We start from the raw sequence: 22,090 nt of genomic DNA on the forward strand, positions 1-22,090 counted from the left end.
TGTTCATGATCTTGTGTGTGTTTTGTTTTCTGGTTTTGCGCGTTAAAATGTCTGAGTGTGTGTGTTACTGGTTGAGTGTGTGTGTCTTTGTCTGTGTCCAGTTGCACAGCTTGTGCGCTTTCGAAAGGCCAATAATTTCTCCCTCATGTATTGTTAGACTGCAGTATTGGCCTTTGCCAGACTTCTTTATCTCTCTCTACCTCTCTGTTTCCTCGACCTGCTTTCTTTTCTTATCTCTCTTCATGTATCCTCTGTTTCTCTCTCTTCCATCCATACCTTTAACCATCTCTCTTTCTTCATCCCCTATTCAACCTCTCAATTATTTTTACTTTCCTCTCCTTCTTCCCCTTCCATTTCCATCCACCTCTATCTCCTTCTGTCTGTTTTCTCTAAAGAGGTCTGCTTTGTCTCGTATACAAAGCTACACAACTACATCCTTGATATTTTTATCTTAGCTCATATGTAGAATTTAATAGTAAAGATAGTAGTAAAAACTTCTTCCTTTTCGCTGTTTGTTTGTGACTTTTTTTTGTTTTTGAGAGTCTCGCATATCACAGATAAACTTCAGAAACCTTACGTCATGTTCATATCATCTCTTTCTGTGTCCCCTGCTTCCCCCTCTCATCTCCTCCTATAACAGGCAGATGCTGTCTGTGCTCTGCCGCTCAGCCGGCCACAATAGGCCTCACACAAAGCCTTCGACACAACGGGAATAGTCGGAGACAAAGAGGGAAAAAAGGAGTTTGAATGGGTGTAGAGCACTGCGACAGCAAAAGCAGAATAGATAGTGTTTAGGCTGGTGGCTTTTATCAAAAAGGGCTTTATGTGTGCGTTGTTTAGTTGCGGATGTTACAATGTGTATGTGTCTGTGTGTGTGAGTGCACATGCATGTCTGTGTGTGTGCTCTGATAAGCCAGTGTTCATAGAGAAAGAGAGATTTGATTTCCATATCTGAAGATTGAAGAAGAAGAACTGGTTGACTCACTCTTTTGTCTTCAGCTAAAATATATGTATTCAGGCCCATTGACAAAGAGACAGAGAATGAATTTTAAAAAAGACAAGTCCGGAGAGGAAGAGGGAAAGGGCGAGTGAAGGAGGAGGAATGTTCATCAGAAGCTGAGCTGGTGTAAGAATGAAAACACTCCTTAATCACTTTGGCATTTCAGTTCTGGCCTGCGTGACACTGGGCTTTGTTCCTATTGTGAGTTTCTGTTCGTGGTGTCCTCGACACCTGTGGCTTTTACCAGCCTGCCACCTTTTCTATAATGATGTTAGACTGGAGGATCATTGTGAGGATCCAGGTGGAGGAACAGAGATTTGAGCAAGTTGAGAGAGTTTATCTAAATTATCTGAAAGACTGCAGAATCACTTAAAAGAATTATTCGATATTTTAGGATATAAATGTATTCCCTTTCTTGGCGAGAAGTCGATAAATAACATTCGTGTTCAAACAGTAAATGTTATTCTACCTCCTATTTACACTCTGGGTTTTTTAACATAGTAAACAAACAAGATATGAAAAATAAATTATTGAGCTTTGGGATGCTGGTAGGTGGTGCATTAGAAATTTATAAATCCTTCTATTCTGCTGAATTACTGTGACCAAAGCTATCCCACACTTTTTATTGTGAGAACTAAGAACATTTTCCCAGCACCTCCAAGGACAGTCCTAGAGGATGCCAGATGTCTCAAATTGAAGGCTGCATGTAACCCAGCATGTGTATAGGATTAGATAATGTGACCTCACCAGAAGGTATAAAACAATGATAGTCCATTACCCTTGTGCTCTTTCTCGCATCTCATGTATTTGAATGTGTTGTCAGTCCATTTACAGATGTTGAATTAAACTACAGAAAGACCAGCGTTGACTTTGCTCTTTGTTGAACTGATATTGGCACCACAGTGGATGTTGCCATCTTTTGACAGAGCTAGACAGAGAGCAGTATAGAACATCTCGTCTAATTTACAGCAGGACATCGATTAAACATATTTCCCAAACTATCTCTAAACCATTTTTGGCATCAGTGCACTCCTTGTCCCTGTCCTAATGTGTTCTCAGCTCTGAAGTTGAGACAGTATCATTTGTTAGTATAGGACCGGTCTAAGCTACAGCAAAATCTATTCTGTTCATTTTCTAGAATAGCTGCCCTCTGTGAATTGGCTCACATAGGTAAAGTAGGTTAACATGGTCTTCTGGTGTAAAGTTCAAATATGGCCAGGTTTGACAAATTAATCAAATTGTTAACCAATTGCATATTGTCTTGACAGCACTGACCTTTGAAAGAACAATTGGAACCATAGTACAAAATGGGGGATGGTCCGCTAAACTGTGCCACATGCATTGCTGCTAGTTGTTGGATGGGAGCGGATATTTCATGATTTCATGAACATTCTCTTGAACTGACTGCATTAATCAAGTTGCCATGTCACAAGAACCCCGGCATCACCTATTTTGTGAGGATGCCAATGACCACGTACACACCTAGTATTAACACGTGGTTTTGTGATCCAGTAATGCTGTGAACACATTCCGATCGGATAGTGATTCGATCACGCCAGACCACATTCAGAGGTGGTCTGGGCCACATTTGTCCATATTCCTTTAGCAGTGTGAATGCGAAAGCATCCTGGGACCTCCTACTCAGCTGACCAGGGTTGTTAGTGTCTTTGTAGTCTTGTGTTTTTTCGGCACAAAACAGAAAGTGATTTGTGGATTGATATTTGTACACAGAGGGCTTCATACTTAAAGGGGAAATGTTTGACTGAGAGCGAGAGTGTGAGCATTATCGGTGACAATTTATTTTGTTCTTCCCTTATGGCAAGTGAAGTCAAAATCTGACCTTACCCACACCCCCACTCCACGACACCCACCAGGCTGCAACAAATGACCCCACCCCCTTCCGCCAGGTTCTAATCCAATTAGCTTTAGCCCTAATTATGCTAGTAATGACTGATTACCAGAGGGGCCATTGTCTGCGTCAGGGCTGGATGAATGGGATCGTGATTAGCGTTGGGCTAGCCTCGAATAGCCATTAGCACCTCTGCACACCTTTCACAGACCTCCAGAGGAAAGAAAGGGAGCAGAGGTCGTTGTGCGCAGTAATTGTGTAGAGTAGATTAATCGTCACAAGGTTAAATGAGAGATGTAAGCGAGGGCTTGATGGGTGGGTCCAGGTTAAGTGCGTGAGTTGGCAGGTGGTGAATGTTTGACTGAGTTGAGGTGGCGTTAATGGATCCAAGGTCATTTTTCATCTCACTTAATGAGGTGGCAAGTCTCTGATTCATGCAGAATGGGACATGACCGTAATCACTTAAGCAAACCATCATTCATGATAACATACAATATATGTTCTATGACATATTGCTTTGAGTAAGTTGATTGTCACTTGTGTTGTTCTGGCTAACGTATGCCCTCTTACACTTGTTCTGCCTCACAGTTGCAGCCAGAGACGGGGCCCAGACAGGGAGGAACCATGCTGACGATCTCCGGCGAAAACCTGGGTCTGCAGTTCAAAGACATCCAGAATGGAGTCCGAATCGGAAAGGTGACCTGCAACCCCCAGGAGGACCAGTACATCAGCGCTGAACAGTACGTTGACACTCTCTCTGTCCTCATCTCTCATCTCCTCCCCCTCACTCTCGAGCATCTTGTTTCTGAGACTCTACTTCCCTGTTTGTCCAATGTTGATGTGACGCTGAGGACTGAGTACAACCCTGAAACTCTGTGGACCATGGAAATGTGGTGGCAGCTGAATTTAGCTCAGTCGGAGTAGAAAAACTTTGCGTAACCACCTCGATCAGAATTAATTTAGAAATTTCTGGGAGAAACTTAATGACATTTGAGGTGGGTGGTATATATCATCTCAAAATTATTCCACAGATGAAAGCTTGTCATGTGAACGCTCCACCTAATTAAGTTACTTTTACTGCTTTCTGGACAATTGTGAATTAGACTTGGTGCCGCTGGAATGAACTTAACACTGATTCAATAACTGTGATAGTATATTACGGGAAAATCTGTGCAACAGCAGTAAATAATCATAACTCTAAGTTCTCTCTTGAGTTTTGGGTTTGTTGGACATGACTGAACTCTTTGTCTTCTGTAAATGGGTTGCCTCATTTCAATAATTTTCTTTAGTATTCATGCAAGTTATAACATGGGAATCCTCAATTAGATTTCATTCGGCATGCAAAACAATTGGCAACCACAGCCAGTGTGACGCTGGTGCTCCATTATTACAGCTAACCAGAAACACTGAGGGTTTTTTGTCGGCGTCAGTGAAACTATTTAATGAGTCTCTCTATTTTATGTTGAATTAATTCAGAAGCAAAGATACAATTTAGGATGAGGAAAAATTGGGGACGTTCGTCACAGCTGGAGGTGTCCTCAATATTCTATTTCCAACTATGGAGCTGTCATTTGTACCCAAACGCTCCATTTGCTGGAGTTGTGTAGCACAGTCCCAGCAGATTCTGTTTTCTCTCTGCCCCCTCACTAAGAAGGAAACAGAAGAAATGTGACTTTGATGGTTTGGCAGACAGCACAACGCAATGCTCTGCAGCTCTCACCAGCGATGACAGGCGTCCCCAAAATGGGTTTAGATAAAATGGCAGTGACATGTCAGCCTTGATTTATAATTTATATCCTCATATATTGTCACATTCACACAGAACATGCTATTTTTATGTGTGCTTCTGTTGCCGCAGAGAAATATCAGGTGGTTCCATGTGAAAACTTTTTCTTTACTGCACGTTCATTTTGTCCGTGTTCACATTCAAAGCCACCAAGGTTTCAAAGTTTAACCCTGTCCGCCCTGTAGGGCTTCGTTGGCCTGTTGCCATAGCACCAAGAGGAAGAGGAGGAGGAGTGCTCGGCTGGCAGTGATGCTGTCATGCTAATTAAAAGTGATGTTAGCCATACGGTGCCATTAGTGGCCTGGTTGCTCTCGTCATCCCAGTGACCCTATCCGAGCTGTAGCAGAGCAGAAAGTATGTGGTTGTGGGACTGACAGCATGGGTCAAAGGTCAGCTGCTGGAGAAGGAGGTGTACGGATTGTCGGGCAAAATGTAGACACATTGTTCTTGTTCCTGCTCATTTCTCTTTCTTTCTTCCAGCGCTTGTGCTGCTTGTAGCCTGCCCACCACTCCCTGTTTCTTAAATTGAAACAAAATGTGTTTTTCTTTCTTTCCTTTTGTTTGCTTGTCATTCACCTCAGTGAAATATTTACTACATGGATTTGATTCCACAGTGAGAAAAGTAAATCATTTCCACCAGTGAGAAAAACAGAATCCAGTGTTTCTCTTTTTATTATCGCCTTATTAGTATATTCTCTCTGACAATTTGAAAGAGGTTTAATTTTTCACGGACACATTTCACCTCAGTTGCTTGATTGAGTGAGGTATTATTTATAATGTTATCATCTTTACAAATGCACCATGAACTTTCTGTCTGTCTAACCACATAACGGCTCAATGTAGCCACCTGTCATCTGTGCACTAATGATGCTGAAGCCACAGTCTAACTGAGAGCTGTCCATCATTTTAATCACGGCCCCTGTCATAGTGGGAGACCTGGGAATAAATGAAAGGGAAAATAAAAACAATAGAGAGGCACACATCGCTGGAATGTGAAATTCATCGCTGGCGCAGCGCTGCAGTTGCCATGGCCACCTGCAGGGAGGATGGAGGCTGGAGAGTTGAGATGTGTTGGAGACGTGTAGGAGATGAGCTTGTTCAGTTAATCAGCCTCTCTCACTTTAACCGTCTCCCCCCTTTCTTTCTCCTCCTTTCTCTACTTCCCTCTCTCCTCTGTACTCTCACCCTTTCTCTTCATCTCATTCATTCGCTGCGGCTAATTAACAGTCAAGTGTGTCTCCAGTGGGTGAGACATGAAGTGTGTGTATGTGTGTGTGTTCTCCCTGTGGGCTACACCGCCACTCCTCCCCTTACTCAATCATTTCACCGGTGGATTTTCATTTGGCCAGCCAGCGCCCAGGGCCAAGTGTGAAGCTTACAGTTCTAAAGATCCACTAATGCAGACACACACGCGCGAAACTCCCCTCTCTCTTAGCACTGCAGATTTCCACTAATAAAGCAATTCAGTCCGATTTTTGTTATTTATATGAATAAGGCAACTGAACTTGTTTATTCTACGCTATTGGAATGTTTTCCTCACTTAGAGCAGAAGAGAAATGCTGCTCTCGTTCTGTTACCCCCCCTCTGTTTTATTTTCTTCACTAAGTCTTCTTCTAAGTTCTGAAAAATCTGTCTTATTCTTACGCAACCACTGAAAGAAAACTTTGTGATATTTGTCATAATCAATCTCTTTTCTCCATCTGTGTGTTTCCCTTTTTCAGGATTGTGTGTCGGCTCAATGATGCAACAGGTTACAGGGTGCAGGAGGCTCAGGTGGAGGTGTGTGTGAGGGACTGCATTCACCCTGACTACAAAGCAATCTCAACCAAAGCCTTCACCTTTGTGGTGAGTGTAGCTACGGCAAAGCTTTATGCATGTTTTTTAATACAGGATTCTGTTTCCCTGGTCAGGCCAATAAGTCATGTTCCACCTGCCTGTCCTCTGTCTGTGTGTCGCTCCTCAGTCTCCGTACTTTACCCGTGTCCAACCTTCCACTGGCCCGCTGTCTGGAGGAACCAGGATCACCATTGAAGGCAGTCATCTCAATGCAGGGAGTGCTGTAGCTGTGAAGATAGGACTTCACCCCTGTTTGTTCGAGAGGTCAGTCAATTTAAACTACTCAACACCAGTGTTTCAGGTGAAGTGCAACATATCATTTTCTTAGATTAGCTATAAAAATGCATTTTTTTCATGGCAAAAACTTTACATTTTGAATTTAAGTCCTTGTTAAGTAAGTCCATGGTCCTTGATGATAGAAATATCGCTCTGGCATTCAGTATTGATTTTCATGGAAGACTTTGTGAGATACTGTTTTGTCACTTAGTCACAAATGTCCTGCTGCTTGTAGACGTATTTATAGAGGCTTAGATCACTGGGGAAATTGACTGTTTAAACTTCCATTGTGCTGTTCTGAAGGCAGGGAGTGAGTTGTTCAAAGCTTTCTCAACAGTGGAGAACAGTGTGCATGTGACATGACTGTTACAAGATACACTATAATCAAATGTGGCTGATTTTAATTCTGAAGCACAGAATTAAAACCTCCTTCGTCAGTCTGCCACAGTTTCTGTTAAGTAGCTACAGTAATTCCGTTTTCACCTTTTGGTCAGGTACTAGAATCTGCATGTTCTTTCTGTGTGTGCGTAGGTTTCCAGGTATTGCGGCTTCCTCTAACAGCCCAAAGACATGCAGATTGGGTTTAGGTTCATTGAAGACTTGGAGGGATGGGATGGGATGATGGATGGATGGATTTGCCACAGGTCTGAAGAATGCAGCCAGTCATAGCAAGACCTGCAGCACTATAATTCACTGTAATTGGGAGAATGCCAGTGTAGCTTTACTCTGGAAAACTGATGTCATTGTTCAGTGTTGCTGTGAATGACTTAAGTGCATGGCCCACATTTGGTTAAAGATATGACTTTAATTTGAAAAGGAAAGATATGGTGTTGCTGGTAATTGGTAACTCACATTTTGCCTGCTTTGAACTTTTGGTTTTAAGAATGATCTGCCACTGTTATCTTCTGTTGTCACTCACTCTGTGAGAGATTGGGCCAGGATTTCAAGGAGAGGAGACATAGATCTAATTTGATATGACTCTTAATTCCTCGAGCCAAGAACTCTATTGAGTTTCTTCCTGGCAGAGTGACAGAAAACTGAGCTCTGGACTAAATCCACCCATGTTTGGTGTCTGGTAGATGGCAGAGTAAAAAAAACACGCTGAGAAGATTGCTGGTTAACAAAAGCAATGTATATACTGAAAGGCTATAGACTGAAGTTTGTCCTGTTTCTGCTTTTCTTGTTTCTCACTCGTAACAAATTCTACAAAATGCTGGTGTTTTTGTTATAGTGGTTTCTTTCTTTCTCTTAGGCAACAAGTCACAGGTTAAACTAATGAGCTTGGACCTCTCAAGTTCTTTTCATATCATATCAAAAGAAAAGTAAAGGCCAATTTAAAGCTCTATAGCACATCTTCAGAAAGGTGAACATAATAGTCTTGGCCTTTCATTCACTGAGCAGCAATAACCTTTATGACCAAACTAATGAACTGGTTGAGTCCATCTCTTTAATGTGTCTTCGTATTCAGTGGGGCCTCCGCTTTAATCAAAAACCTATTTACCCCGAGTCACTCATCCTCTTATCTCCCTCTGCAACTCCTTTTCTCTCTGTATCCCCTCTTGGCTTTCTTTTGTGTGGCTGCAACCTTGTCAAAAATACGAACGGGGCACCACAGGCTCTTGACAGCGACAGTGTTGTGAAAATGGTTTCCGTGGAAACACAGCACTAGTGGAATGTGGAAAGACAGTTTTTTTATATTGTCCTTCATTTTATTCGTCTATCTTCATCCCCTCTTCAGTCCCCTCTCAGTCTTAGGACATTGTTGAAAGTGCCTCCTGGGAGACAATAGGAATATGTCCGGCTAGGCCACCTAGACCCTGTTTATGCTTTTCGCTCAGTGGCCCAACTCCACCCCACCGCAGCCCGCCAGGATAGAGCTGCCAAAATAGGTTTCAACTTCTCCATCATCTTCCATCTTTCCATGGATTTCACTTTCACAGCAGATACCAGGGAAGGATTTGTGTACAGATCAAAATTTCACAGTGCGGCACATACAAATCACACACACCCATTTACACACACTGTGACTGCAGGATGTCAGCAGACGATGAGGGACAAAAACTCACCCAACTTCTCCTCATCACATTTTGAGCACACCTACTCAATACACACACACGTGCAGCCTCACAGGTAGGCATATCCCTGCTGCTTGGCCAACGGTGTCTCCCCCTGACAGGGCGGAGTGCACAGCGGAAAGAGCCACTGGAGTAGAGCACAAAGTTTCTGGCAGCTACACAAAGTTTCCCAGCAGGTCACAGCTGGCCGCCTGTCTGCTACGGAGGGGGTTACATCACACAGAAACACGACCAGCCTGATCTGTCACTTCAGATCTATTAGCCAGAGAAAGCGCAGGAGGGAAGGAGAGAATGACAGAGAGAGATAGATAGAAAGAGAGAGAGAGGAGCTTTGAAGGATACAGCACTCTGTGATTCGGGCTGATGAAACTATGGATGGACGGAGTGAAAGATGTTGGCCTTGTGGATAGGTGACTATGTCACCATTTTGCGTGTGTGCACCAGGGTGTCCACTTGCTTTTTTATCAAATCTGATCAATTATTTATGAATTATTTATCAGATGCGCTCAATTAAAAAAATGTCTTTGTTTGTCTCAGAAACTGCCAGAGAGAAATATTCAAAGTCCTCCTAGAGTATTGTTCCTTTGAGCACACAGTCCACTTAAAGAACCTTAATAGAGCTTTGCATGTTCAAACTTTCTCCCTCATCTTCACCTCCTCCCTTCATCTATTGCTCTTCCAGGCGGGGTAATAAGGAGATAGTGTGTGTGACCCCGGCGGGACAAAATTCAGGAACCACCCCAGTCATGGTGGACATCAACGCTGCTGAGCTGAGGAACCCAGAGGTCAAGTTCAACTACACAGACGATCCGACCATCCTCAAGATCGAGCCTGATTGGAGTATCGCCAGGTGAGGTCCCAATCAGAGCAAAGATGAACCTCTTCTATGAATGTGACAGAGACAAAAGTGAATGATTCATTAATTCCAAATATACAACCTACATGTCAGACCTAAAACTATGTTGTTTTGCTGCATCATATAGCAAACATCATCAGACATCATTGTATAACAAATCAGCATGTCACATGATTGTTTCATTATCTATAATTTACATCAACTTAGCTTTTCATCTGCAATTCTGCTTGATGTACTGATCTGTAGAACAGATACAAATGCATAAATACTTTATTGATCCCTGATGGTGTGTGTGCTATACATTAATACTACTTTTGTTTCATAACTGTAATATGAACTCTACAGTATGTAAAAGGTGATACAAGTATTATTCTGCTGGCATACACTCCCTGACTGGCTCTGGAAAAAAGGAATGAACTGAACATTCCTCTGTTTTCACAGTCATCCTGCTTTTCAAAGGCATATTATTTATTCTGTTTATCTTTATGTTTCAAAAGTAAATCTTTGAGAGCAGGAGCAGCAGTGAAGGAGGCTCCTGAAGCAGTGCACTCCTAGTTGATGAGCTGTAGCAGAGATGTATCTGTAAATATTATTTGACTTATTGAAATGAGACTCCATAGCCACAGGAAGATTTCCTGTGCAAACACAAGCTGTGTTCAGGAGGGAAAAAAAGCTTGGAGCTTCCAAATGCTAATGGGCTCACTGGTTTGACCTAGAAACTCCTCTACTCCACAGCTCAGATATGAAGCCAGCACACACACACACACACACACACACACACACACACACACACACACACAAAGAATGTTGACTTTCTCATTTACTGAAAAAGTACAGTTCTAGGAAGTTGTCGTACATTATTAAATTTTATTTTATTTTTTTCTGTTGTATTAAATTAAAATCCTCGAATGCTGGTATCCAGGTAATAGATGCTTCCCAAAGAATAGACAGAGATCAAAAAGCAACAACACACTAAATTACTGTACACGTTGCATGCATATTATTGTCATAGTTGTTGTTCCTTAAAAGAAATACTCTCCTTTACTTCTTTTTGTCCATCTACATCTCCTGCAGACGTTTCAATTTAAAAGCATTTCAGGAAAAAGGGGAATAATTTCACACATTAGACTGTTTCACCAGACACATTGTTTGTTCAGTCAGCGTAACAATCTACTACTGCATCATTGCAGGGGGTTGAGGTGAAAATGGGGGCCACGTTTAAAACTCTGCGGGGAGACAAAAGTCTGTCTTCATGCAAAAGAGGTGTGAGCAGATGAGAAGTCTCATTTGGAATGAGATGAATGAAATGTTGAGGGTAGGCGAGGGGAAGGCGAATGAAAGTGTTGGCTCCAGGCAAGGGGGGGGAAATAACCTCAGAGCCCGGCTTGTGTTTAGTGTTTCACTCAGCGCTCCCAGAGGAGGAGGTGCATGGTTCTCCAGGCCAATCACGCTTTTATTTACCAAGATATTTTGTCGCCGCATCCCCTTTGGTGACCCTGTTGCCGGGGCTATTTCAAACAGCACAGAGCCGCCCTTGTCCTAAACACAGATCTGACATGACTGAGACTTGCTCCTCTCAGTTCAAGAGGAGGTTCTACGGGCTAACAACACGGATACGTTTTGTTTACAAACTGTAGTACAGTATACACAGTACATCATATAGTTTACTCTGTATTTGTGGAAATATCGAGCACTGACACAAATCCACTCAAAGCAACCTTTACAGCTTTTTAGCAACTGCAGGTTAACCGTTACCTTAAATGAACAACTTCTCAGTTTTCACCTTAGATTCTTCACCAAATTAGCATCTGTTGGCCTCTTCTAATCCTTGTAAAAGCCATGAGCCTTCTTTTGCCTCACTATCTTTCTTTCTGCTTCTTCTTTTATCGACGTCCGAGACTGGCCTCACCTCGCCTTACCCCTTTAGACACCAGCTAGATGTGACCTTAACAAAATAAAGCCATCTTTTAGGATGTGGATGTTTTTTTATGTCTGCATCAACTACATGTGTTTACATTTCAAGATGGAATCGATGTAATGTCTAGTTACATAGATCACAAGTACTCAGCTGCTTCTCAGAGACAAAACACCAAAGCCAATGATTGGTATCCATGTAGAAAAGGCTTTAACACTTAAACAATATTGCAGAGTATGCTGCGTATTGTGTCACCCTCTGTATGAAACCATGCTTTACATCAGCTAGAGTATTATCTGGATAAGGGGTTCTTAGTTCATTGGTTCCAGTGGTGACTCACACTGGGCTCCCAGCCTCGCCTGACCCTACTGCAGTTTTTAGGTTGTATGCTAACTTATTTAGCTGCTGTCGGAACACTTTACGTCAGTAAAGTTCAGCATCTAAGGCCAGTGGAGGCTGTCAAGAAGGCGGTGTGGGGGAATAGGACTCTCACACATATTACCCATGTCTCCACTGGTCAGCGTCGCATAGGCCCGAATAGGTCACAGGTGTAAAGGTTACGGAAAATGTCAGATCATTGACAGGCGGCACAGTTTTAGAGTGTATCTCATGCTGAAAAATACAGGGTGCAACTTTAATACACTCTGAAAATGTCTCCCCTGGCTTTCGAGAGGTGGCGTGAAGAGGCCAAAAGCTTCTGCTCTTAGGAGTAATGCTACCCATTCGCTTCTTCTTCCCTCCAGCCTCCATATCGGTTTAAACAAGCTTTTAGCATTCATGCCAGGGCTTTAGCGTTAGTATCATTACCTGAAAATGGGCTTTCATGAATAAGCAGGCGAAAGGCTACAGCAGGAGCGAGCATTAATGGTGAATCGCCAACTGGAGGGCCCTCTTGGCTCCCACAGAGAACAGATTTATTAACATTTATCTCTACTGATAGGTCTGCTGAATAGTGTATCGGTTGGATCCTGCAAGGAAAAAAGTGCAGCAGGACAGATGCGAATATGTGACACAGAGTTGCACATGTTTTTTTTCCTGGTACCATTGTATGTTTGTCTTGATTTTCTCTATAATTTGTTTTGTTGCCTTTTTTTTAGCGGAGGAACCATGTTGACCATTACTGGGACCAATCTGGCAACTATCAAGGAGCCGAGGATGAGAGCCAAGTACGGATCTGCCAAGTCAGAAAATGTGAGTGGTTGGATCCAGACACCCGCACACAGTTTTTAGTTGACAAAACAAAGTGCAGTGACTTGACTGGAGTAGAAAGACCAAAATAGACACAGAGGTCTCTCTCTCTCTCACACTACTGTCTCCCTCTTCCTCTCTGTGGAAAAACTGATCTGCAGACGCTACACACACATTCCCGAAACACAGGCACACTCACACAGACGCACACGTTTGACCCGCCGGTCAACCAGCCAAGGGCCCATTTTCTGTTTGTTTTTGATGTTGAATTTCCTTTTAGCAGTTTAACCTTTGAAATGTCAACCAGCAATAAAGCGGCTCTGGCAAATCCCCCCTCTCTTCACCTAGCACCACAGGGCTTAGCTAACCTTTCTCACACTCGCGCTCTTAGCTGAAAGTAAAAATATCCTGTCTTTTTCCCTTTGTCCCCCCTTCGTTAATATGTCTGACACCTACAAATATGATTTTGTTCTGTTCTCCTTCGTGTGTGAGCATGTGACGTATAGTACATAATGTAAGAGGCTAACATACAGTGGAACTATGCAGAGGTCTCTTTTGCCGGGCCGTGTTATCGTTAACAGCGAGTGGCTGACCTCTTCTGCTCCACTGTGTGTCATTACAGCCTAATTTGTTCTTCGGTGACTGATTTAAGTGTCAAACACCACAGGGGATTTCCAGATGATACCAACACTGATTACAACACTGATGTTATTAAGCCAGCTTCTTCCTCTTCCTCGTTATTACTGAGACATTTAAGCACTCACATCACATAACTTTGTTTCTGCCATTATATATTCATGATTATGAATTTGTTAGAATAATAATTTGAAACGCAAAATTGTTTTTAATTTCTTTGCAACAGTGTCAATGAGGTGGAAAGGTTTTAATAAGAATTTAGCTGTTCAACGTATTTGATCTCTTCTTCTTAAATTCACCTGCCCTCCTCCTCTCTCTATCTCCCTCTGAAGAACTGTACGGTGGTCAACAACACCGTGATGGTGTGTCTGGCGCCCTCTGTGGCCGGATCTGACAAAGGCTTCTTGGACGCAGGCAGCAGTCCTGATGAGATCGGCTTTGTCATGGATGATGTGCGCTCTGTGCTGGTGGTAAACGAGACTTTCAGCTACCACCCAGACCCCGTATTTGAACCCCTGAGCCCCTCAGGCATGCTAGAGCTGAAGCCCAGCTCGCCGCTCATACTCAAGGTAAATTGCCTCGTGCTCTTAGCATTGATCTGTTTTGGCCTTGTCTCTACCTGGGTTTGCTTTACATCCATCAGGTTCTTTCTCTCCTCATTCTTCTCTTGACTTTGCTTCACTCTTTCTTTGTTTTTCTGTTTTCACTTGTTACATTCTCTCTGTGCTTCTCCTCTTTGTCTATCCTATCATCTATTCTGTCTTATTTTTTTCTGCTATCTCCTTTTGTGTGACACCTTTCTCATTGTATTTCTGCTGCTCCTCCTCTTCTCTTTCATGCACTAGAAAAATGCTTCTAATGTCTGTGAAAGTGAATGATGTCAGGATGGACTCTGTCATGGCTTTGTACCAAAACTTTTTATCAAAGGTCATTCTGTGAAGATGTAAAGAAATGTCATAAAAACCCTAACCAGGACTCCAGCACAAAGTCAGGGTAGCAAGATGTTAGCATTTAGTTGGCAAATTACAAGAGCAATATTGGAAGACAGCAGCATGCAAGAACTGTTGAGTATTATCAACTATGTTAAAAGCTCAATCCCAATAATTATTTTTGGAAAATGCCGCAGGGACCTCAGCATCCAACACGACTGATGAGATGCTGACAGGCATTTGAAATAATTTCCTCCGAACATTCCTGTACATTCACTTTCCTCCCTGCTTCCTCTCGCTATGACAGTTTTCTTTCAACACATCTTTCCCTCAGATCTGCCTCAACCTTGAAAGATGTTATTTCTCTGCCTGCTGTCTCCGACGGGGTTTGGAGACTGAAAAAAATATTTTCTGAAACACGCATTAAAATCAGCTGCAAAGGGAAATAATGTTTATAAAATGGACCCCTACGTTGCTCGGCCACCTGCTCAGATATCTATCAACTAACTTCTGAAGAGAGATCTCATAGCTGTGTTCGCTCTTAAGCCGTAGAGGTAGTACACATTTGAATCCTGAGCGCTTTTTGCCCCACCCCACGCTATATTTTGTCATTTTACCTCTCCCCTTGAACTTCAAAGCCTTTCAGGAGTGAGCTGCAAATTATCATGCAATTTCACGGGAAACTAAAGCCTTTTTTCCCTTGGCCAATCAGGGGGAAGTTTTAGAAATGAAAAATCGTGCCTCTCTCCCCCTGTAACTCTAAATATAATTCAATAATGAAAAGCTCTGATTGCCCTACCATGCTCTGGGTAAAGAATTTCAGAAATAAGCAGCTCAGAAATGGCATCCTATTAAATAATTGCAGTGAAATTAGATGTTCATCAAGATTTGTCAGCAATTAATTCCTCCCACTCCCTAAAGCACAGTGAATTAGGATGAGGAGAGGAAGGTAGAGGTAGCAGAGGAGAGGGGGGTGTGCTCCAGTATTTATTTACTGTACTTAACAACCCCATCACACGGCCGTCACATTTTTGGACTTCATTTTTACATGTGCCTGCTCTTAGCCACTAGATTTGGATATAATAATCTAATTAGTGAAAGTCACATTTTGAATTCAAAAACAGACAGGTTGCAGGTCAATTTCTGAAAATGATTATCTGTCAACTTCAAACAGATGCACTGTTGCTACGGTTACCTGCAGTTTTAAAGTACTGATTTAAAACTGTCGCTGAACTGTTGACACCTCCCAGGTGATCAGAAACAAGTTTATTTTTCTCTCTCACTAAATCTCAGTTGGAGTTGGTGCTTTTGCATTTGTACCCTGTGATCATCATTCTGTTTATGGAGACCACTTCAGACTTGAACCTTCTGTAATTAACCAACGCGTGTGTGTGTCTGTTTCCAGGGCCGTAACCTAATTCCTGCAGCCCCAGGAAACGCTAAGCTGAACTACACGGTGCTGATCGGGGAGACACCCTGCATTCTCACCCTATCGGAGAGCCAGCTGTTGTGTGAATGGCCTAACCTGACCGGAGAACACAAAGTCACTGTAAGTAGAACTTAAATCATTTTGTTCAGGACTGTTTTGCTTTTTCCCATTGTGTGCTATGTCTATCTTCTTTACACACAGATACAGTTATATAAAGCCTTATAAGATGAGCACCACACCCCTCTGAGTTACAGTTTTCTATCCTAAGTACCTGTTATTTCATCATCTCCTTGCTTCTTTTCTTACTACCTCTGGAGCATCTGGCTTTTACATTTTTTTCAGCATGTCTTCTACAGCTCCAGTTCCCTCTGCTGTGCTATTCATCCATCTTTTTATGTCAATCCACTTCCTGCCTTTTCATTCATTCTTTTCATTCTTTCCTTCCCATCCATCAGACCTAAATCTCATAAATTACTCTAGATATCTCTTCCCCCATTCACATAGCTGCACACACACAAACAGACGCACACACACACACATCCTGTCTCTTACACCACTGGCGGTGTTTGTGACTGTATTTACGTCTTAGAGGCTTTTGATTGGTCTCGTTTGGCTGCCATCCTCCTTGGGATTTGAACAGTATTGATATTCAATAGAGACCAAAAAATGGCTAGTGGGCGTGAGAGGTCTGTGCTGTGTCTATTTTTACCTCCCTCCATTTAGTGTTTCATAGACAGAAGCCTGTTGAAGATGGAATAAAAAGGAAAAAAACATGACGGAGAAAAACACATCCCCCTTTTTTTAATTCACGTGTTCTGCAAGGCAGAACTGTTTTTATGTGATATGGTTGAGCGTGTGTGTAGCCCAGATATAGTTTTAGGGTAGTTTGAGGCTGCATTTGGCCTGACAGCACAGCTTGGTTTGCCAGTATAACTGCAACATGGGATTAAATATTGGCACCTTGCATGCCATTTTTTTACTATCATATTGGATTTATAGCAGTTGTGGCCAGGTGTAGGCCGAACATTTTGTAATCATGACTTGGAACGGTTCGGTAGCTCTTTTAGAAAAGTCTTGGCTGAAAACCACAGGAGATAGAGCCTTTGCCGTGAGGGCCTCTACAATTTGGAACAATCTGCCAGAAGAGATTAGACTAGCAGAATCGGTTACCTGTTTTATCTCTCTTCTTAAGACACATCTTTATAAAAAGCTTTTTTTTCGCATGTCTCTGACTTTAATTATCTTTATTATTATTATTTTTGCTCTGATTGTTTGTGAATTTCATATTCTTTGTTGTAAGAAACTGTTACTTGAAAAGTTATTATTAATATAAATTTTTTGATGACAAAACAATGTCTCAGTTTGTGCATGATTCTGACATTGTACAAGCTGCAAAGTTGGTGTCAGCAGCTAACTTGCTTTCTACAATAAACCTGTCAAATATAACGCCAACAAAACCCGCTATTTTCTTCTGTGTATATGTGCAGTGCCACCTGCTCAACGTATAAGGGTGCAACTTTTCTATTTATTTGTTTCTACTAGGTGCGTGTTGGAGGCTTTGAATACTCCCCGGGGACCCTGCAGATCTACTCAGACAGCCTGCTCACCCTGCCTGCCATCATCGGTATTGGCGGAGGTGGTGGCCTTCTCCTGCTGGTCATCATAGTGGTGCTGATTGCCTACAAGCGAAAGTCTAGAGATGCCGACCGCACCCTCAAGCGGCTTCAACTGCAGATGGACAACCTGGAGTCCAGGGTGGCCCTCGAGTGCAAAGAAGGTGAGTTTGGACAGAATCTGGCCACAACAGGAGGTTGTAACTCTAGCTGGTCAACTCTGAAAAAGTTATTTATCTAATGCTGGTATTCTCCGTGTAGGTTCTCATACTCATATTTTAACTTTTCTCCCCAAATAACTTCTCTCTTTGCTCCCCCCAGCCCCCCTTAACTCACTCTGCCAACTGTCCCCCTGCTGTTAGGTGGCAACGGTGTCTATGCGTGAGTGTGGGTGTAGGTGTGTGATTGTGCATGTGTGCATGTGTGCGTGGGTGTTGGTGTGTTTCCAGAGGAGTACTTTGATCTGAACCAACCACCAGATGTTGGCTCTCCACCTCACAAGAGAGCCGCCTGGCTAGCCTCACTACCATCCACACTGCGAGATGGAGGTTAGATAGATACAGGGCACAGAGGTGGCCAATAGTGAGAGAGGAGGGGTTTGACATAGAAAAATCCTAGGGAGAGATGGGACAAACACACCAGCACATTAGCATATATTCATTGGACAGGAAACAGTGTGGATCAGTTGGAGCCCAGTGATGCTATTGTCTTGTCTGGAAAGAGAGATGGGGATAAATAGTAGAATATTAATAACCATGGTCATAGAGATCAGCTCACTCTGTCAACTGTTTTAGTGAACCTCAACTTTAACAATAACATATATTTACTGTAGTAAATAGCAGGGATAAGTGGTCTGCAGGTTTGTTGATTGTTGAGGGTTCACTGATTGCTGTTTCCAGCAGGTGGAGAAGAAGTCCACCAATCAGATTAAGAATATATACAACATTATTGTTTCCTATTCGCTACCTTGCTACAGGTGTGCATGAGACTGACAGATGTCCAGATTGAGTAAATTGACCTAATTAAAGAACCACTTTAAATTTAGTTAGTTAGAGGGGAACTCCACTCAAGGCAGCTTGAGGCTTGAGCTGCCACGAACATATCACTCCTCGAGTCTCTGATCGAACTGTCGCCAGTTGAATTGCATTGTGGGAAATGTAGGAGCCATGTTTTGGCAAGGAAGAAGAGTAGGTGTAATAAAGACAAGACTGAGCCTGCTGCATCAATTTTGATCTTTTTTTTTTATTTCCATTGCGAGTCCAAACATTTTACATCGATGGAGAGCTCTTAAAAATACTGCCACTGCAGTTTGTGTCTAAGTGATGTTTTGTGCCTCAAGCTAAAAAAATGAAATGAAATGGTAATTCAGTTAGATTATTAGACTACTATAAATGCACACATCCACTACAGTCCACATCCTAATTTTACAATCCAGACTAACTACACTTGGTTTAGTTTTAAATCCACACTGAGATTAACCCCTGAAGACATCATTAGTGAGATTATACTAATCTTAAAGTGTAAAATCTGTGGAGCTGTGGAGTGCTCTTTAAACTGTACAGCACATTTCTTTCCTTGAGTCATGCAGGACTGTGCCAGTCATCTGCTTAGTTATTGGCTCACGCCACTTCGCCTGACACTCAACTCTTCGTGTCCTGCTCTTTTGCAACTACCTTCAATCACATACACACAAAATCACACAGCGGGTCAAAGTGATTGGCTGGGGTGTGTGGCGCTGAGTCCAGGTGCCCTGACCCTGTCTGTCCTCCGCTGTCTGGAAGACAACGAGAGGATGGATGGAGGGAGGGGGTTGTCGCGAGGGAGATAAATAAGCCGGACAATTTGTGAGAGGAGGGGGAGTGGGGAGATGGATTTGAAGATTATGAGAGAGGAAAAACAAGAGAAGGGGAAACCGAGAAGAGTAAAGTCAGGGAGAGAAGTTGTGGTGAATAAAGAGTGGAAGATAATTTTAGATAAATATTTGGTTTTAGAAGTGGATGGGTGATCAACAGATTGAAAAGAGAAGAAGTTATTAGAATATAGAGAAGACAGAAAAGAAGATAAATAAGTGATGGACAGTAGGAAGGTGGAATGAACTTCTTTTTGTTAACATAAATGTTGCAGAAAGCAAAAATATTGACTTTAAAGATAGAATGATGAAAAGAAACAGTGAATGGATGGTGCACTGTGTAGAATAAAAGTCTGATTAGAGATGCAGAGAGTGATGGAGGGCCCAAGAGGAAAAAAAACACGGATAGATGGAGGAATGTAGCAATAGCAAGGGAGAGAGAGGTGACCTCCAAGATGACACTGAAGGGAGGAGAGAGGGAGAGAGTGCAATAGGAAGAGAGGGATGGGGTGACGCAAACCATCTGTTAGTCTGGGCTTCAGTTTATTTGTTTGGGTTGTGTATCCATGTGTTGGTGTGTTTTGGATGATGCTACAGGGCACACCGACTCTCACACACGCTAATGGAACCATATAGCTGCTCCTCAAGGGAGTTTTATAAAAATCCAATTGAGGCAGTTCACCAAAAGCACGCGCTATGGGCACTATTGTGTGGATATGAGTGTGAGAATTGATTTGACCCCATTTGTTTCCTCTACATTTGACATGTGAAGCCAGTGGAGAAAACAGAGTAGGGTCAGAACACACAGAATGGAGAATGTGTGAAAACATTGACACATGCCTTCACATAAATCATCTGGGCACGAGGTTGTGTTCGGCTGAGGGCAAGACAAGTGTGTGTGTGGGTGTGTGTGTTTGCAGGAGTACATGCATGTGGCGTGGCAGCGTGTAATGTGTGTGCACTCACAGGCTCATGTTCCTGCATGTGTGCAATTCCATCCTGAACTCCCCTCCAGCCACTGAGCAGCAGAACACTTTCCTCTTCGTCCTCCCTCTGCTTCTTCCCTCCATCTTTCTCTCCGCCTTCAGCACAGAGCAGTCACATATTGCTGCTTTTCTCTGCTGCTACTCCTCCACCCGCCTCCATCTTTTCCTTACCTTTACAAATGTTGCCCTTTACCTTTCTATAGCACGGTGTTTGTGGAAAGCAGGTACACGGAGACACAGATAGTCAAAGTAAAGCTGGAGAGTCTGGAGTTGAAGGTGTTTTAACTCGTATAGCGCACTCTGACCTGTCCTTGCTTCCTTTTTGTTTGTGTTTCCTTCAGTCTTGATTCTGAAAAAATAATAATTATTAGCTAAGAAAACAACCTCAACATTAGAAGTTGTATTAATGTAATTGCCCCTGACTGCTGTGTGTGAATGGGATGTCTGAGTGAAAGAGAAGTATAGAAACGCTTTATGAATGGGCAAATGTAACTTGTGTAAAGCGCTTTGAGTGGGCGTCAAAACTAAAGCAGTGCTATATACATTCAGTCTTTTTCTATTTTCCATTTAAATACAAACCACAAGGTCCTGCAGATGAAGAAATGTGTTTTACACCTTGTGATAAACGGAAGATAAAGGAAATTTAACAGGCCTCAGTCATAAAGTGTCATTAAATGGCAGCTTTGTGTTGGGCCACCACATGCAGAATGCATAACACCAAGCTGAAGATTATTAGAAAAGGTGCCACCACTGTTATTTAAGTCTGTGTTTTCTTTACCCGTCAGAAATCTGTTTACCAACCTTATTACATTCACATCTCCTCGTCCTTTACTTTCATGCAGCCTTCGCAGAGCTGCAGACGGACATCCACGAACTCACCCAGGAGCTGGACGGAGCTGGAATCCCTTTCCTGGAATATCGCACCTACGCCATGAGGGTCCTCTTCCCTGGGATTGAGGACCATCCTGTGCTCAAGGAGATGGAGGTACGGGTCAGTAGAGAGCTCTCTGAACACACACACACACCTAAACACACAGTCTGAATGAATGGAAGTTGATCTGAGTGTGTGTACATTTTTAGGTGAGTGATTATAAATGGTCTGTTTAAAGAGGAGATTTTAAGAAAGGACTGTTTCCAGGGAACGAAACTTATTACCTTATTTTAAAGGAAGAGAAACTATGTAACATCTCTGACTCAGCTGAGTTAGAGGTGGACTGAGTGAGAAGAATTCCAGTACTAGTAAGAAAAAACACTTTTTGGCCAGATTTCTTTCTGGCCAAGCTCCACTTTGATGTAATACAGAGAAGGGACAGTTCTTTTTTGGGGAGTGAGCAATGCCTGAGCTCCACTAAAACCGGGTGCAAGTGATAGATTGCTTCTACAGGACAGAGCCAGTTCGAGGCTCCTGAGAAAGCAATGTTCACACGTTCAATAAAACACTCTCCCCTCCGCTGCTGCTCATTCCTCAAGAGGAAATACTCCCTCACTCGCATGAACCTCGCATGAACTCACATGAACTGTGTGGACACCATAACGCAGCCTGTGCACGTTAATATACCAGGGTGGCATGCCCAAACGAAACCTGTGTGTGGGAAAACACTGCACCTAACTCCATCATCCCTGTGTATACATTAGTCTGTCACACAGACGTTACATGGAAACCCACACTTGCTCTGTGCTGACATGCATGTAAGGGGGCGGCTGCAGGGACCGAGCTTTGAGACGCGCAGTATCTGCCCAGGCTATCAACTGTATTCCAAAGCGATAGTGTAGCTCACCATTGGATTTTCATTTGTATGGCCCAGGCAATCACAGGCCACAGTAGTGCGCTCGCAGGCAGATCAATTTCTTATTACAGCATGAAGCT

General features: G+C 42.8%; 1 protein-coding gene across 1 annotated transcript in view; it reads left to right on the plus strand.

Moving 5' to 3' along the window:
• LOC117761221 (plexin-A1-like) overlaps positions 1–22,090 on the plus strand; it is a 192,266-nt gene that overhangs the window by 152,321 nt on the left and 17,855 nt on the right. Inside the window, exons 14-22 of the mRNA XM_034584918.1 lie at positions 3,438–3,589; positions 6,357–6,480; positions 6,599–6,735; positions 9,505–9,672; positions 12,691–12,784; positions 13,750–13,986; positions 15,752–15,895; positions 17,318–17,552; positions 21,066–21,208. Of these exons, the coding sequence (XP_034440809.1) occupies positions 3,438–3,589; positions 6,357–6,480; positions 6,599–6,735; positions 9,505–9,672; positions 12,691–12,784; positions 13,750–13,986; positions 15,752–15,895; positions 17,318–17,552; positions 21,066–21,208 (1,434 nt within the window). The remainder of the gene's footprint in view (positions 1–3,437; positions 3,590–6,356; positions 6,481–6,598; positions 6,736–9,504; positions 9,673–12,690; positions 12,785–13,749; positions 13,987–15,751; positions 15,896–17,317; positions 17,553–21,065; positions 21,209–22,090) is intronic.

The sequence above is a fragment of the Hippoglossus hippoglossus genome, chromosome 5 (genome assembly GCF_009819705.1).
Source record: "Hippoglossus hippoglossus isolate fHipHip1 chromosome 5, fHipHip1.pri, whole genome shotgun sequence".
Lineage (NCBI taxonomy): Eukaryota > Metazoa > Chordata > Actinopteri > Pleuronectiformes > Pleuronectidae > Hippoglossus > Hippoglossus hippoglossus.